The sequence below is a fragment of the Lissotriton vulgaris genome, chromosome 1_1 (genome assembly GCF_964263255.1).
Source record: "Lissotriton vulgaris chromosome 1_1, aLisVul1.2, whole genome shotgun sequence".
Taxonomy (NCBI): Eukaryota; Metazoa; Chordata; class Amphibia; order Caudata; family Salamandridae; genus Lissotriton; species Lissotriton vulgaris.
The window spans coordinates 1,492,612,337-1,492,628,398 of record NC_141685.1 but is presented as its reverse complement, the minus strand read 5'-3'; the positions used below and the strand labels follow the sequence as shown (position 1 = coordinate 1,492,628,398).

At 49.7% G+C, this 16,062-nt stretch overlaps 1 protein-coding gene across 2 annotated transcripts in view; it reads left to right on the top strand.

Moving 5' to 3' along the window:
- Window positions 1-16,062, top strand: part of HDAC10 (histone deacetylase 10) — a 502,554-nt gene that overhangs the window by 391,822 nt on the left and 94,670 nt on the right. For both annotated transcript variants that reach the window (XM_086967401.1, XM_086967398.1), the window contains 2 exons: window positions 13,203-13,455; window positions 13,609-13,696. In XM_086967401.1, the coding sequence (XP_086823527.1) occupies window positions 13,203-13,455; window positions 13,609-13,696 (341 nt within the window). The remainder of the gene's footprint in view (window positions 1-13,202; window positions 13,456-13,608; window positions 13,697-16,062) is intronic.

Sequence of the window (16,062 nt, the reverse complement as noted above, 5' to 3'; positions counted from 1 at the left end):
GCTTTTTGCTTCACTGGTTTTCGACTTACTGAGGCTGTGGGCCTGCTAATCAGACCACCAGCCTGCTGTTCTCTCTCTAAATTCACATACATGTACTATGGGTGCATAACCCAATTGGAAAATGGACTCCTTGTCAGCCCCTATACCATGCACTATAGGTGCTCAGGGCATAGGTGCCACCAAGGCCTACCAGGGGCTGAAGCTTCGCTTTTGCCACCCCTGGCTGGTTCTTAAATTGACACAACTGGCTGATCACTCAGCTGGTGCAAGTGGGTGTAATCACCCCTTGCTTAGATATAGTATACCTATATCTGGACACATATAAACCTGTGAGCCACTCCTATGGAAGGCCTTATCAATCCTGAAGGCAGAGTGCGTGGTTTAATGTGAGATGGAGCTCTGGCACGAGCTGAGCCTGTCTGCAGCTGTCGGGAACAACTCCCTAAGCTGTTCTGGGATAATGCCATACCATATGCTATTAAGTGCATTATAATCCTCGTGGTTATATAGCAACTTTGGTTTGGCTTTATCAAAACATGTCGTGTAAGGTGTCATATGATTTGGAATACTATCCCCTCGACAGTTCTGTCGACGGGGATAGCATTCAACCCCTCTAGAGGAAGAAGACATGTTACTTTACTGAAACGCGGTTGATTTTTAAAAGAGCCTCAGATCCACAAAATGGATGCTTCTTACACAGAAACAAGTCTGACCTCCTGCTGCTGACCGAAACTCAGCAGAGGAGGCCTGGACAAAGGCTTTCCTGTCGCAGGGAGGTGTTACACCACCCCAGACAGGAGATAGTGGATTATAGCAGGGAGGTTTGAAAGAAACCAGACACTGCCTGGGGCGCACAAGGCTGCCCCTTGCATAATCCGGCCATACCGGTTCTGGGGCACACCAGCCCCAGTCCCAGCGCGGCCTGGTTCAAAGGGAAAGGGGTGTATCCACCCCCTTCCTGGGTCCCACCCATAGGAGGGGACCTAGCAGGTAATCCAGCCCCCTAGATTGGTATAAGAATGGGAGCAGTGCCAACGCACTCAGATTATCCTGATGAAACATTTGAAACGAAACTCTGGACCCTTCGACATCCTACTCAACGTAGAAGACTGAAGAATCTCCCTTGTGGTCAAGGAGTGACCACCCTGTGCAAACAGGCACCATCCAGCACCTCGACATCTGCTTTGTTGCAGTTCCCGCCGGAACTCGAGCGACAGAGATAGACGAGATCAAGCTTGCCTGCCTTCTTACAGCCCGATCCACAGTCCCTGCAGAGCTGAGACCCGTGGAGGCGACCGGAAGCGTGGGGCACGCCATCTTGAAAAGACCACGAGACGCTGACAGTGCAGCCCACGAGTGACCCTCGAAGCTGTACACCGGGGTTTGAGAAGTCCCAACCCTGAGCCACTCTTGCACCGAAGCTCACCCCTCTACACTCGACGAGTGCTGCGTGGGGCCCTTCTGCTTTCTTTGGCTCGACGCGTTGGCCCGGTCACTTGCCAGCTGGCTTGTGGCCCCTGTGCCGGCGAAAACCTAAATACGACTTGTGATTCTGGTTGCTCCAGACTTGCACCAGCTCCTCTGAAAAGGAGCACCCGCTCTGACCCTCCTGGTCCGAGTGAGAAGCAATCTTCCAGTCCTGCGTGGATTGCTCTTGCCAAGTGTTGTTTGCTCCGATCTTGAAGTCGACAGCGCCGACTGTGAGAGTCTGCGTGGGACAGCTTGTGACCCGCTCCTGGACGTCGCAGATGCCCCAGAGCCCACGTGGCAGCGGAGAGAAGCTCCTCGACAACCACCTGATTGCGCCCGACATTGCCTGGTTCCACCCTGGTCACTGCTGAGTGACCCAGACTCTGTCCCCTCTGCTTTCAGGTACTTTTCTACTCTGATCCACCCTTGGATCACACCGGACACTTCTCCTTCACATCGCCTGCAGCATCTTCAGCATCAAGCACCAACAACCTGCGTGACGAAACCCGACGCCACTCCGACCCTATGCACCCGCTTCCTGTGGGTGAGGTAACTCGGCAACGCCGGTGTTCCCACACTGGCACACCTCTAGGGTCTGTGTCTAAAGTTTTGTCCATCTAGGTTCAGCGGAAGTATCCTTAAACTCTATTTGTGTAACTTTTACGCACCATTGACTTTGCATTGGTGCATGCGTGTGCTTTAAGCGCTGCACCCGAATCCCGCTGGCTTTTCCCGACTTCAGCATTGCTTGTCCAGACTGCTCCCAGCGATTCCCTAGGCCCTAGGCCTAACCACTGTTCGATTGGTATCTCTTATACCACTTTCTTAATATATGGTTTGAGTGGCCACCCGCCCTCATCCATAATTGTGCAACTTTCATATGTTATACTGTGCTTTTGATTTACCGCTTGTGCCCCTTTGCTCATGAAGAGTACTGGGGATTATTCTAGTAATAAATACATATATTTTTATAATATATACTTGTGTGGTGTCATTTCATTTGATATTACAGGATTGTGATTGGTAAAACAGCTCGCTTAACACGACCTCTTGAGTTTAGCCTTTAAGGCTGCTTAGTCTATGCTACCATTAAGATAGCTTGTCTATAAGGTTGACTTACAACCAGACACCATAAGGGATTGTTTGGACTGATACAAGGTGGTTCCAGTATTGGAAATATCATATATCAGGCCAACTTCTCACACCGGGCTGCTGCTGATGGCACGAGCGGGGGCTGCTCCCTGGTCTTGGACACCCCGCTTCTTCCAAAGGTAGGACATACGTACCCCGATCCTTGCATGTGTGCCACCAACTCCTGTGCAGTCTGCGCACATACCCTGATCTCCTAGTGTGCCAGCCCTATAGATGGTGTGTGTGCGTGCTTTGAAGCCCTATAGAGGCAGTGTGAACTGCAGGGACCCTGAACTCCTTGTGTGCTATCCCAATACGCGTAGTGTGCTACGAAGCCCTGTAGAGGCTGCGTGCGCCACTAGGCACCCTCATCATGCGCTAGAGCTGCGCACCCCGGTCCCCGCGTGTTCCTTCCCTACAGGAGCTGTTCGCCTGAACCCCAATGCAGGCTGCTGACCCTCCAGGCACCAGATCTCTAAATGTACCATCCCTACAGGAGCCTTGCACCTCAACCCCTATATAGGCTGCCTGAGCTACCCGGCACCCGAACACCGAGTGATCCCACAGGAGATGTGAACCCCGAAGCGCTGTACAGGCTGCGTGAATCCGCATTCACCCCCTTTTCCAAGTACGTTATCCCCACAGAAGCGGTGCTCCGCAAACCCTGCACAGCTTGTAGACGCTTCCCTGCACCCTGATTCTCTCCTGTACTAACCCCTACAGTAGATGTGCGCCTTGACCTGCAAGCGCTCCGATTCCTTCCTGTACCACCCAAGCAGTAGATGTGCGCCCGATCTCAGAGTGCCCTTACTGCCAGGCAGATGTCACACAGTACAAACCTCACCTCTTCTGAACCGTCCCGGAGGGAAGCAATCCCGCGCAGCGGGATGTATCATTCTCCAATGGCCGTCGCACATTGAACACACTCGCAGGACCGCAACAAGTTTCAACAAGCCGTATGTTCTTATTGCAGGCAGGATCCCCGGTGCGGCACGGAGCGGCCCAGTACGACCCGTACCGGACGGCTTCCCTTCTGCGGCGCGGCCCCAGGAGGTGGGGACACAGTGCACTGGAGTACGCTTCAGGCGTACATGGCGTACCTTTGTGCCCTGAAGCGGTGGAGCCGTACTTGGAATCCTCACATGCGGTGCGGCTTCGGGGGCTGAAGAGTGCGGGCCGTACTTTGCAGGGTACAAGCTTGCCAGATCGTGGCACTTTAAATGCAGTGGCAATGCGGCTCGAAACAGGAATCTGTTCGCGTGTGTGTGTGTGTGTGTGTGTGTGTGTGTGTGTGTGTGCGCGTGCGCGCGCGCGTTTGTGGCACGAGGCGCGCGTCTCGATCCGATTCTTTCAGCCATGCTGTTTACGGCAGAAGCTCACGCGCGCGACCCAATCCGAAGGCGCACGTCTGAATTCGCCTCTGCCATAGACAATGCTGCTGGCCAGCTCTTGTCTCCCCTCGTTGTCGGCTGAGCTGACAGCTATAGTTCTCTCAGCTTTTCGCAGCGAGACCTAAAAACTAGTCCGCAAAATTTGAAAACCTATATCAAGTTAATCTTTAAGCAACATTATAAGTCTACATCACCATTTATTCTATTCCGTTCAATAAGCTATTATTCTTAAGGGAGATGATCTAACTTGGGATGAGAGGAGCTAAATGAACATATTAAAGTCAGCACATCTCTAACATGCCATCAATATTAAGCTGTCTGCACAGAACATTTTACTATGAGCACAGGTCGAAAGGAAGCTTCAGGCCTAATTGCTGCAAAGGCTAAAGTATAGTTTACATGATGCAAAATCTTAAAATACATGTAATTTCAGTAAAGCGCTTTTAATTGCATTTCTAATTGCATGTTTGTCACTTTATAATATGTTTCAGTTTTAATTACTTTTCTTCTGAAAGATATTCACACATTTTTTTTAAGGCATTTCTAAATGTGTGTTCTACTTATGTTAAGATTTGTTCTGAATTGCATTTCTGATTTGCTAAAATATGCGATTTCTAAATATGCAGTCATTTCTCTGGGGGGCATATGTAGGTAATTCACATTTTGCGATTCTCAAATAGCGATTTTTAAGGAATCGCTATTTGAGAATTGCAAAATGGAATGTAGGTAATAAATCGCAATTTTTTTGTGAATCTCTAAAATTCCTTAATTGCAATTCGCAAATTGCGAATCGCAATTAAGGAAGGAGTGTCCATTCATTCCTATGGGCCAATAGGCCCATAGGAATGAATGGGGATTTATTCCCAAATTGCGATTTTCTATGAGAAAATCGCAATTTGAGAATCGCAATTACAAGGGTGCCAGGGCACTACTGGAATGTGGAGCACATACATGCCCTAAGGGCATGTGTGTGCGCCACATGCCACTTTGAAAAAAAAATGCATTTTGACAGGAAATCGCAAAATACCATCTACTTGGAGTAGGTGGTATTTTGCGATTCCTTAAGCCAAAATCGCAATTTGCAAGGCACCCCTACATAGCATTTATTTAAATGCTTGAGCAAAATAAGGAATCTCAATTTTTGCGATTCCTTATTTTGCTATGTGGTCCCTACATACCAAAACGCCCTTTTGCGATTCGCAAACGCCTTCCTACATATGCCCCTGAGTCTTTTAAGTCCCTAACCTTAAGGAAACACTCTTTGTGTCCGAAGGTATTCAAGACATTGCATTATCCTGGCTAATGGTCTTTTAAGCCTCCCAGACAGTCCCATGGGGAGCATGCCGTTCTTTATTCTCTTCAAAATTCCCCATGGTGATCTAGCATTTCCTGATCGGGAATTCACAAGTATGTAGCTAAGATTTCCAAGCATTTAGATGCTAGATAACAATCTCCTGTCCAATACCAATATCAGAAATTAGGAGTAAAGGGGAATGGTCATTGATCAAAATACCCATGAAGTCCACGTGTAATTTCAGGAGAATACTTTAACGTGAAATAAAATAAGTTCTAATGTAGAAAATGTGGAATTTACCCCTGAATGAAGGAGTTAAGTCACATGCATATGTTTCCACACATTTATCAGTCCCAATGTTGTGCCAAATATTAGTAGACAGCGGTACCAACACTTATTGTGTCATGTGAGTGCAAACTCTCATGTTCTACATTCATAACTTAAGTACAATCGCCATTCACATTAACAGTGGAGTTGTCAGCTTCTGTCAAATGGTGCCCAATTTTTCTCACTTTTTCGGACTGATATTTAGGCAGGGCATAGACACACAGCTGTCATGGCATCACAATCTTGTCAACTGTTGGCTATAACACAGCAACCCACAGGGTCTTTGTGTCGGTGTTTTTGAATTGTGCTTTGTACTCTTAGAGGCCACATTGTGAGTGATGATTCTCACTTAACTCATAATCACTATGAAACTCAAATGAGAATTCTCTGTTGATTCCACAAATGTGCTTGCAGGCAGAGACCGGTGTACAGAACTATTGACCTTCGATTCAGGACACTTTGGGAGCAGAGATCCCCCACCATTTGCAGTTCAGATTATGAGATCTACATGATTACATGACCATGTGGTTTAAGGTATATTGGCATGATGACTCGAAGAGTACGATCCAGTGGATCGAGGTGCTAGGAGAATATCATAGAAAGGCTTCTTAGGCTTCTTTGCCTTTCCATGAACTACATGTTACATTTTAAATATGCTTAAAGGCATTCACACATAGAACCCTACCTTTATAATCAACAGATTGATGTCAGTTGGCAAACACCACAGGAGCCAAGAAGGAAATCCAAAATTCCAACTGACTACATACATGAAAGTAGATTCGATTCAGATGGAAGACCCCTGATTTTGAAGTACAAAAAAGCTTTCTTTTAGGTATATCCCCATTGTTTCCATATAAGCCAATAGCTGATTCCCCCGATTTTGTTTTCAAAATCTCCCTCTTACCAGTTTGAAAATCTTGAGACTATTTTCTGTGATGTTCCTATAATAAACACATCCCAGGCTCTAATGCCTGTAACTACTACACACCATAACCACAACAACCTGCCTATATTTTGAAAAGTACCAAATTCCACTTATTCAAGTGTGCTTTTAGCAGCACAAAACCAATAGGCAATCCTAGACTCTGGTTCTGCAGCTATGTTTTTTCAAAACCCTCTTCTCTTAATGTACGGCACTGACTGAGGGTTTCAAGATGACCCCTTGTCACCGCCACTATTCCCTTTCCAAAATTGATGATTGCTTGCGAGTTAGTTGAATTGGTTCAGTTGAATAAGGCCAAGACAACTCCCAAAATGCACTGCTTTTTCAAATGAGTCAGTGACTCAAAAGAGGTGCCCCAATGGCAAGGACTCATTTAGTAACCCTCACTTACTACTTTGCTGTTAACTTCTAACGTGTGCTCAAAATTGCTTCATTTTGGACTTTGTGCAGGACAGTTACACTACAAAATCTGAAAGAAACAGGTTAGTGTTAGATTCCTTACCTTAGAATATCCCCAGGATCCGGAAAGTTTTGTGCAGCAGTACCCTTGCGCGTCGGTAGGCATCGTCCGCGGCTCCGCGTCCGTCGTCGGCGCCGTGATGACGTTGTCGGAGTACTTAGACGCCGCCCTCGCACGCTGACGTCAGTCCTTCTTTTTTCCGCGCCGGCAAGCGCAGATCCGGAAAAAGCATAACTCTTAGTCATTTTTTGACTAAACTTTTTCGATCCTTTTTGATCACTTTTCGAGTCTTTACGACTCTCGGTGCCGGTAGGGATGCCCGGGTTCAAGCCCTGTATCGACTGCAACCGACTGTCGGTTACCGATTCCCACCGCCAGTGCCTCTATTGCCTTGGGACCGACCACGACGACAAGTAGTGCCCCTACTGCCGGGCCCTGACGTCGAAGGGTAGTCGGGAGCGGTCCCTTAAGCGCATCGAGATCCGGCAGTCGGCCCGCGTCGCTCACGGTCCCGGTCCTGGAGGGGGTCGAGGGACAGGTCGTGCGGCCACAGTCGTCGAAGCTCGGCGAGTCGTCACCATTGGTCGTGCTCCAAGTCCTCAGGTAAGAAGCACAAGAAGTCGAAGAGGCGACATCGCTCTTCCGACTCTCACCGCCCCCCTCGTGCAGCCGGGGGTTCTGGCGACACCGCCACGCCCGGAGGAGATCGATGCCTTCCTCCGCTCTCTCCTCCGTCGGGTTCCACAGCGCCTTCGGGCCCGCGGTCCCGGCTGGGAGTCCAAGCGGGCCGGGTGCTTCGGCCCCAGTGCCGTCGGCGACTTCGGTCCCGGCTGGATCCGGTTTCGGATCCGGGTCGCCGCAGGTCGACCATACGACCCCGCTGGCGTCAACCCCTAGGGTGTCGCCCCCTGGTTCTTCCCTCGGTCCTGATCCGGCGTCGGACGCCGCATTTGACGCCGGCAGAAGAGCAATTCTTCTATGATCCGGCTCCATCCTTTGCACCTGATTTTCAGGAGATGGAGGGCGAGGGTGACTGGGAGGGGTCTGATGCCCCTCTGACACGGGCGTGTCAGTCATTTCAGGACTGGACAGACAAGCTAGGGGAAGCCAGTGGTCTCGACACTTCACCTGACACTGGCTTTGTCTCCCCTCCTACCGTGGCTACGGAGGAGGGGGCTCCTTATAGTGTGGTGCTGACGAGGGCGGCCAAGGCCTTGGCTCTTGAGCTCCCCGTCGCAACTGTGAGGTCTAACATCCTCACTGAGGTCCTTAACCTGCAGGCAGGCTCTCCGGAGCCTCTACTGCTGTTTCATGAGGCTCTCACGGACGTCCTGTTGGGCACCTGGTCCAGGCCCACTACAGTTTCTCCTGTAGATAGGATCATCGCCAGGCACCACCGCCCGGCTCGGGGCGACCCTAGTTTACTGTCCACCCACCCCACCCCGAGAGCCTGGTCATCCAGGCCTCTACTTCCCAGTCCGCATTCCCGACTGCACCTCCAGATCGGGAATCCAAAAGGTATGAACAGTTTGGCAAGAAACTGGTCTCCTCCCTCAGTTTGGGGTTGCGGTCAGTCAACACCGCTTGCATTTTGGGCAGTTACACCCACTCTCTGTGGGATACGGGTGCGACCGTGCTGCCGGAGTGCCCGGAAGGGGCCCGGGCAAAGCTCGTTCAAGCCCTTGCTGAGGGACGAGATGCAGCGCGGTATTCCATTAGATGTGGGCTGGATACCACGGACTCGCTGAGCAGGGCAATGTCAACGACGGTGGCGGTTCGCCGCCACGCCTGGCTGAGGTCCGTAACTTCTCGGCTGATGTTCAGAACACCCTCCTGGACATGCCGTTCGATGGCAGCTACCTCTTTGGTGGCAAGGTAGATCATGCACTTGAACGCTTCAAGGACTCCATGGCTACGGCCAAGTCCTTGGGCCTGTCGGGCCAGCGTCCGCCATCTTCTGCCTTTCGCTCCTTTCGTGGCCAAGGAAGGGGCGCCCCTTCACGTCCTGCCAGCCATGGGCCGCAGTCTAACATCCAGCGTGGCGGCAGACGTGGTAATCGCTGTGTCAGCTTGCTAGCTTTTGGTAATAAGTCTCCAGCTTAGTGCTGTTTCCCTGTCCCAACCCCCCTACTCTGACTGCCCTGATGAATGTGTGGCCTGAGACCTGGCATTGCACCGAAACGCGCTTTGGCACTTTGTAGTCTGTCCTGTTATCTTTGCCATCTTATCTCCCATCCTGTCACAGGGAGATCTATATGAACAGAACATTTGTGCTACATCTGACTCTTAAAATATGATGAGTTTGGAATAAATGAAGAATGCATGGGTATGACTGATAGTATGATATTTGTTATGTTGCAGAATGAGGTGTGTGTGGGGTGTTTATGAAATGATTCTTTGTGTTAAATCACTTGTTGGTTCTTACTGTCTTGAAATGAACTGATATATCTAAAATTAAAAGAATATAAATAAAATAATTTTTATATTTTTCTAAAATGTTGTCTGGTTTCTGGTTTCAGTGAGCTCATCCCTGCATTTTGCAAACCTAGGACTCTTGTCGAGCCGATAGACTAAATATAGGGGGCAGACATTTTTTTGTGCTTTGAAGTAACCTCTGTGGCGGTGCCAGGGGACAACGGCGAGGCCAGTCCACATTCACCCCGCAGCATCTGCCACAAAGCCCTCCTAGTCCGAGCTTTCAGGCCTATTTGACGCCAGTGGGGGGCAGGGTCCGCCATCACCTCCTCCACTGGCGCAAAATTACTTCAGACAGGTGGGTGCTGCAAATCGTCCGAAGGGGCTACTCCCTCCCCTTTGAGGCGACCCCTCCAGCAATGCCACCCCAGTACCATCACGTGTCGGGGAATCACTTGCAACTTCTGCAAGAAGAAGTATCGGCCCTCTTGGCCAAGGGGGCCATTGAGCGCGTTCCTGGGACAGAAGTAGGGTGTGGTTGCTATTCCCACTACTTTCTGGTTCCCAAGAAGGGCGAAGGGGGCCTACGCCCTATCTTGGACCTGGGGAACGTCAACGTCTTCCTCCGGAAGGAGAAGTTCAAGATGCTGACTTTGGCTCAGGTCTTAGCTGCCCTGGACCCCGGAGACTGGATGGTAGCGTTGGACTTGCAGAACGCTAATTTCCACATCCCAATCCTGCCGGCCCACCGGTATTACCTGCGGTTCACGGTAGGCAATGAGAACTTTCAGTTCACTGTGCTCCCCTTTGGCCTTACCAGCGCCCCACGGGTGTTCACGAAAGTGATGGCGGTGGTCGCATCTCATCTGCGCAGATTAGGGGTGTCAGTCTCCCCCCATCTCGACGACTGGTTGTTGAAGGCGGGTTCGCCCCAAACAGTCGTCGGCCATCTCCAGACTACGGCCGACCTCCTAAACTTGCTGGGGTTTTCCATCAATGGGCCGAAGTCACACCGGTGTTCTTCTCAAAAGCTCCTCTTCATTGGAGTGGTTCTGGATTCGGCGCAGTTTTGGGTTTATCCTCCCGAACAGCAGGTTCTGGATATTCAGGCTCTGATTCCGATCTTTCAGCCTTTATCCTGGGTCTCGGCCAGGTTGACACTGCAGCTTCTGGGGCTGATGGCCTCCTGCATCCTTCTGGTGCATCACGCCAGGTGGCGGATGCGGGCTCTGCAGTGGGACCTGAAGTTTCAGTGGGCCCAGCATCAGGGCAACCTGTCTGACTATGTCCTGATCTCTGAGGGCACTGCGAGACAGTTGCAGTGGTGGCTCACGGACCGCGATTGGGTCAGCAGCAGATCCCTCTCCCTACCCCAACCGGAGCACGTAGTTGTGACAGATGCGTCCCTCCTGGGCTAGGGGGGCCACATGGGCGAGGCAGAGATCAGAGGCCTCTGGTCTCCGGCGTAGTCCCGGTTCCACATCAATCTTCTGGAGCTGCGGGCGATCCGGCTTGCACTGAAGGCATTCCTTCCCTCTGTCCGGGGAAGTTTGGTGCAGGTGTTCATGGACAACACCACCGCTATGTGGTACTGCAACAAACAGGGCGGGGTGGGGTCGTGGACCCTTTGCCAGTAGGCTCTGCGCCTCTGGCAATGGCTGGAACACCAGGGCGTCACTCTGGTGGTTCAACACCTGGCAGGTTCCCTGAACGCCAGGGCGGACAAACTCAACCGTCGAAGCATGATGGATCACGAATGGCGTCTGAACTTGGACGTGGTGCAAGGTCTCTTTTGGCAGTGGGCAGAGCCTTGGTTAGATCTATTCGCCACAGAAGAGAACGCGCAATGTAATCAGTTCTGCGTATTGGAATTTCCAAAGCGGCACTCGCTCGGCGTCGCTTTTCGTCGCGAGAGGAGTTGTGGTCTATTGTACGCCTTTCCGCCTGTACCACTTCTGCCCAGAGTGCTGAAGAAGATCAGGCACGACCGGGCCCAAGTCATCCTTGTGGCCCCGGACTGGGCACGAAGATACTGGCATCCCGATCTACTCGGCATGGCAAATCGATACCCCGATTCGTCTGCCTCTTCAGGAGGACCTTCTGTTGCAGCAGCAGGGGACGGTCCTCCACCCGAACCAGTCCAGTCTCCACCTCCATGCGTGGAGATTGAGCGGCGGCAGTTGAGGCCATTTGACTTTCCTCCTGAAGTCTGTGGCATGGTGCACAGCAAAGGCTATGGTTCCCCTTTCTTCTTTCACTTGCCCAACAGGGCTCTGATCTGGGCACTATCAAGGGCTGCCTCTCTGCCATTTCAGCCTTCTTAAGACTTCCTGATCCGCCTTCTCTGTTCAAGTTCCCAGTTGTAAATAGATTCTTGAACGGCATCACTCTTCCTGTTCTTTTCGTGATGCCTCAGTGGGACTTGAACCTTGTTCTAACTTATTTGATGTGCGCTCCCATTGAGCCACTTTTCAATTGTCCTCTCCGTCTTCTTACTCTTAAGACTGAATTCCTGGTTGCCATCACCTCTGCCAGGAGAGTGAGCGAGCTCCATGCTCTTTCTTCTAGGTCTCCTTTCCTTTCCGTCCATCCGGACAAATTTGTCTTAAAAACGCGTTCCTCTTTCCTGCCCAAGGTTTTTTCAGCCTTCCACATCAGGCAGTCCATCACCTTGCCCACCTTCTTTCCGCTTCCGCATCCCTCAAAAGAGGAAGAGAGGCTCCAACGTCTGGACCCAAAACGTGCGCTCTCATTTTATTTGGACCGCACACGCCAGTTCCGGGTGGACGACCAGCTCTTTCTTGGTTACGTGGACGCTAAGAAGGGACGGGCAGTGCACAAAGCGCCATTTCTCGATGGGTCATTTTGTGCATTAAGGCCTGTTATTCTCTGGCTAAGAAGGAGCCTCCTGTGGGGCTGCGTGCCCACTCCACTCGGGCCACGGCGGCTACTACTGCCCTGGGTCGGGGAGTCCCCTTGCAGGACATCTGTCAGGCAGCTACGTGGTACTCGCTGCACACGTTTGCTAGACACTACTGCCTGGACAGCCAAGTCCGGAGAGATGGCTTCTTTGGCTGTTCGGTGCTCCAGGACTTTCTGGTGTGATCTTGGTTCGCAGACTCACCACCAGGGTTGGTATTGCTGGGGTATCTATTCTAAGGTAAGGAATCTAACACTAACCTGTTTCTTGCACAAGTTACTTACCTTCGGTAACGATATATCTGTAAGAAACAGTAGTTAGTGTTAGATTCCTTACCGCCCCACCCATCCTCCCCGTTCTGCGAACCGATATCTAGGGTTAAGGGCCCTAGTTTCATGGCACCAGTGTCTGTTGTTATCATGGCTCTGCGTTTCTGGCACAGAAAAGCTATGTATAAGAACTGACGTCAGCGCACGAGGGCGGCGTCTAAGTGCTCCGACAACGTCATCACGGCGCCCGCAACGCTGACGACTGACGCGGAGCCGCGGACGACGCCTACCAACCCGCAAGGGTACTTCTGCGCAAACTTTCCGGATCCAGTCTGATGCCTGGGGATTTTCTAAGGTAAGGAATCTAACACTAACTACTGTTTCTTACAGATATATCATTACCGAAGGTAAGTAACTTGTGCTTTGGTAATCTACATTGCACAAGTAAAAAACAAATCTATCCAATGTGGTGTTGAATGCATTCTGTTCTTCCAGAGTTCGGTCCTCAGTAAAGTGACTTGGTATGCTTTATTTATTTGCCTTTGTTTGTTGTCTGACGCTTTTCATCAATCTGTTTTGTAGATGGAGCCATTGGGCAAAATGCCAGCACTAAGAGGAGGGTACATGGTGCAGGTCTCACTAGTGTGAAGACCAAAAAGGAGGTTGAAATGGAGACAAATATAATTTTGGACTCTTGTATGAAAAGCATACTTGTTCCAGTGCCTCCTGCAAGGACTGCAGCAGCTGTTTCAGAAACCCAGGCACTATTGCTCCCAAATGGTGTACTTGTGTGTAATGAGACAGTTGAACCAGGAGAAACTGAAGCGCACCTCAGGTTAGCTGTGACACCATTTTAAATTCTTGTTTGATTGTTGTAACGTTTCATTATATTTTCTATAGAATTTTGTGGGATTGCATATGTCTCCACGTTTACAAAACATGTTCACAATTCTCTAAAATGGTATGTGCATGTTCTTTATTTTTATAGTGGTTTTCATGAGCAGCTGGTGAAAGGAGCAAACATGTCTTCATTTGGACAACTCTTGAACCTTTTGAACAAAGTTCTTCAAAAACAGGTATAACAAACAATTACTTTTTCTATAAAGTTTCTTCATTCATTTTTTTTCATCCATCATTCATTTCCGTTTGTCTAAGCTTCACTGGCTTGTTTCAGTGGGACTTCTATGTCTTGGTTCTTCATTTTTTTTAAGCAAGCACAAAATCAAAATGAGAGCCACTGGAACAACGCACATTAAGTGCAGTGTCCCACATTGATTGCCAGCTCATAAACTGTCCTTTGTGCCTATTTATTACAAGATCCACCATTTTTTTTGTGGAATTTGTTATTGAAAATACAAACAAATAGGACAAAAATCTATCTAAAACATAAACGTCATCCGACTTCAAAATATGCAATTAAAAAAATATCAAATACGCAGCACAAAAACATGTGAAAATGCAAAATTATACCAAACAATTGAAATACAGCAACAAATCACAAAAAAATAGAAATCACATAAAGCAATTACCACAATATATCCAGATGAAGAAAAGAGACTAAGTTAGTTCCAGTATTTGAAGTGCGACACACCGGCCTGTGACAATACGACACACCAGGTGTCTGTGGTGCATCGCTCCTGCATACATACACACGGGTAGGGGGAATGCCGGACCAGGTGAGTGACATAGGCAGCTAGTATGCTGGTCATTCAATGGCTTGGGAGGCCGTCGGGGTAGTAGCAGCCTGCGAAGTAAGTATTTATCGCTGCAAGTGCTTGCGATAAACACACCGGATGTCTCGGGGTCTGGAGGTTGGGGGCTGAAGTGTAGCATATATTTCAGATTGGACGCTACAATATGCCAGGCTACGAAGTCAGGCAGATTTAGTTGGTTGAAACCTTGCTCCCCATAGGGCAGCAATCTCACGTTTGGCCAAAAGTAATGCTATCGCCACAAAGCGCCTATTACAAAGTTTAATGTGAGTAACCAATCCTAACAGACCCATTTCAGGGGAGAGTACAAGAGCAGTGTCTATAATTTACACCTACGTTGCAAAGACCTCCTGTCAGTAAGCCAAAATTGGAAGGCAAGCCCCGGACATATGTGCAAAATCTGCATCTAAAGCATTACACTTGGCGCAATTTGTGAGTTTAGTGGGGTCAAACTTAGCCTGTTGGCTAGGGATTACATAAATTCTAGGGACACACTTAAAATGAAGCAATTTATGCCTATGGTTGGGAGACACTCTATGGGTTTGCTCGAGACATAAGGCCCACTCCTTGTCCGTCAACGAATGTCCTAAACAGGCCTTATACAGTTTTGTGACCAGGTGAGATCCAGTGTGTCCGCAATGAGCAGGGTAAGCGAGGAAAGTCTTCTTACGGGGCGGGGACAGCAAAGAAAGTGGCCCGAAGGGTCCCCTGAAGCCAGGCCATGTTTAGGGAGTCTACGCAAGTCAGTTCGGGGAGTTGCGTCAGGTCAGCTAATTTTCGTGCCCTGCCATCCGGGAACAGGGATCCAAAGGTGTCCAGCCCCAGTTTAGAGAGAGTGGCCAAGACCCCCCTATCAGTGGTGAGAGGTAAGAACTGATTGTGAGATAGCAGGAGAGTGCGAGAGTTAAGTGGGCCAGCTCAAAATAACAGGTTTAAGTTTGCGCCAAGGCCAGCATGTGGTAGGCAGAGGTTGATTGTCTTGCGAATCGAGGGAGATTCCCTTCGGTAGCAGAGACACAAGAGGAGTCAGATTGGCTAATTCCTTATCTATTTTGGTATAGGGAATACGGGCATCCAGGTGGAATTGAGCCTGCGCTACCAAGAAATACAGTTGAGGGTCTGGTACCGCAAACACCCCTGTGCATACTGAAGTGTAAGAGTGTCCCATGTGACCATAGGTCTACGACCAGCCCATATCAGCCGGATGAGGAGGCCACGTAACTGAGCAAAAATGGCATTGGTGAGCGGAAAGGGTATGGTATGAAAAAAATTGAGAAAACAGGGCAATACCTTCATCTTTAGAAGTGTGATACGGCCCGCCATGGATAGGGGTAGTTGTATCCATCGCTCCACTTGCGTAGTGAGGTGTTCTATAGCCGGTCCATAGTTGAGCTGTATAACCTGGCCTTTTTCTCTATGGAGATGCACCCCAAGATATTTCGTAGTCTCCCGGGCTACCTGTAAGGGATACTCTGACCCGTCTGGCGCCACTGCATCCGTAATGGGAAATAGCACTAATTTTCACCAGTTGATCTTGAGCCCGGTCACAGAGCCAAATCGTTCAATCTCATTGATTAAGGGCTATAAATTAGTTTGGGGATGGCGGACGAAAAGCAAAACGTCATCTGCGTATAGAGACATTAAGAGCGACCCAGCAGGGAATTGCAGGCCACAAAACAAGTGCTTTTCTTGAAGGTGGTGTACCAGTGGGTCCATCGCTATGATAATAA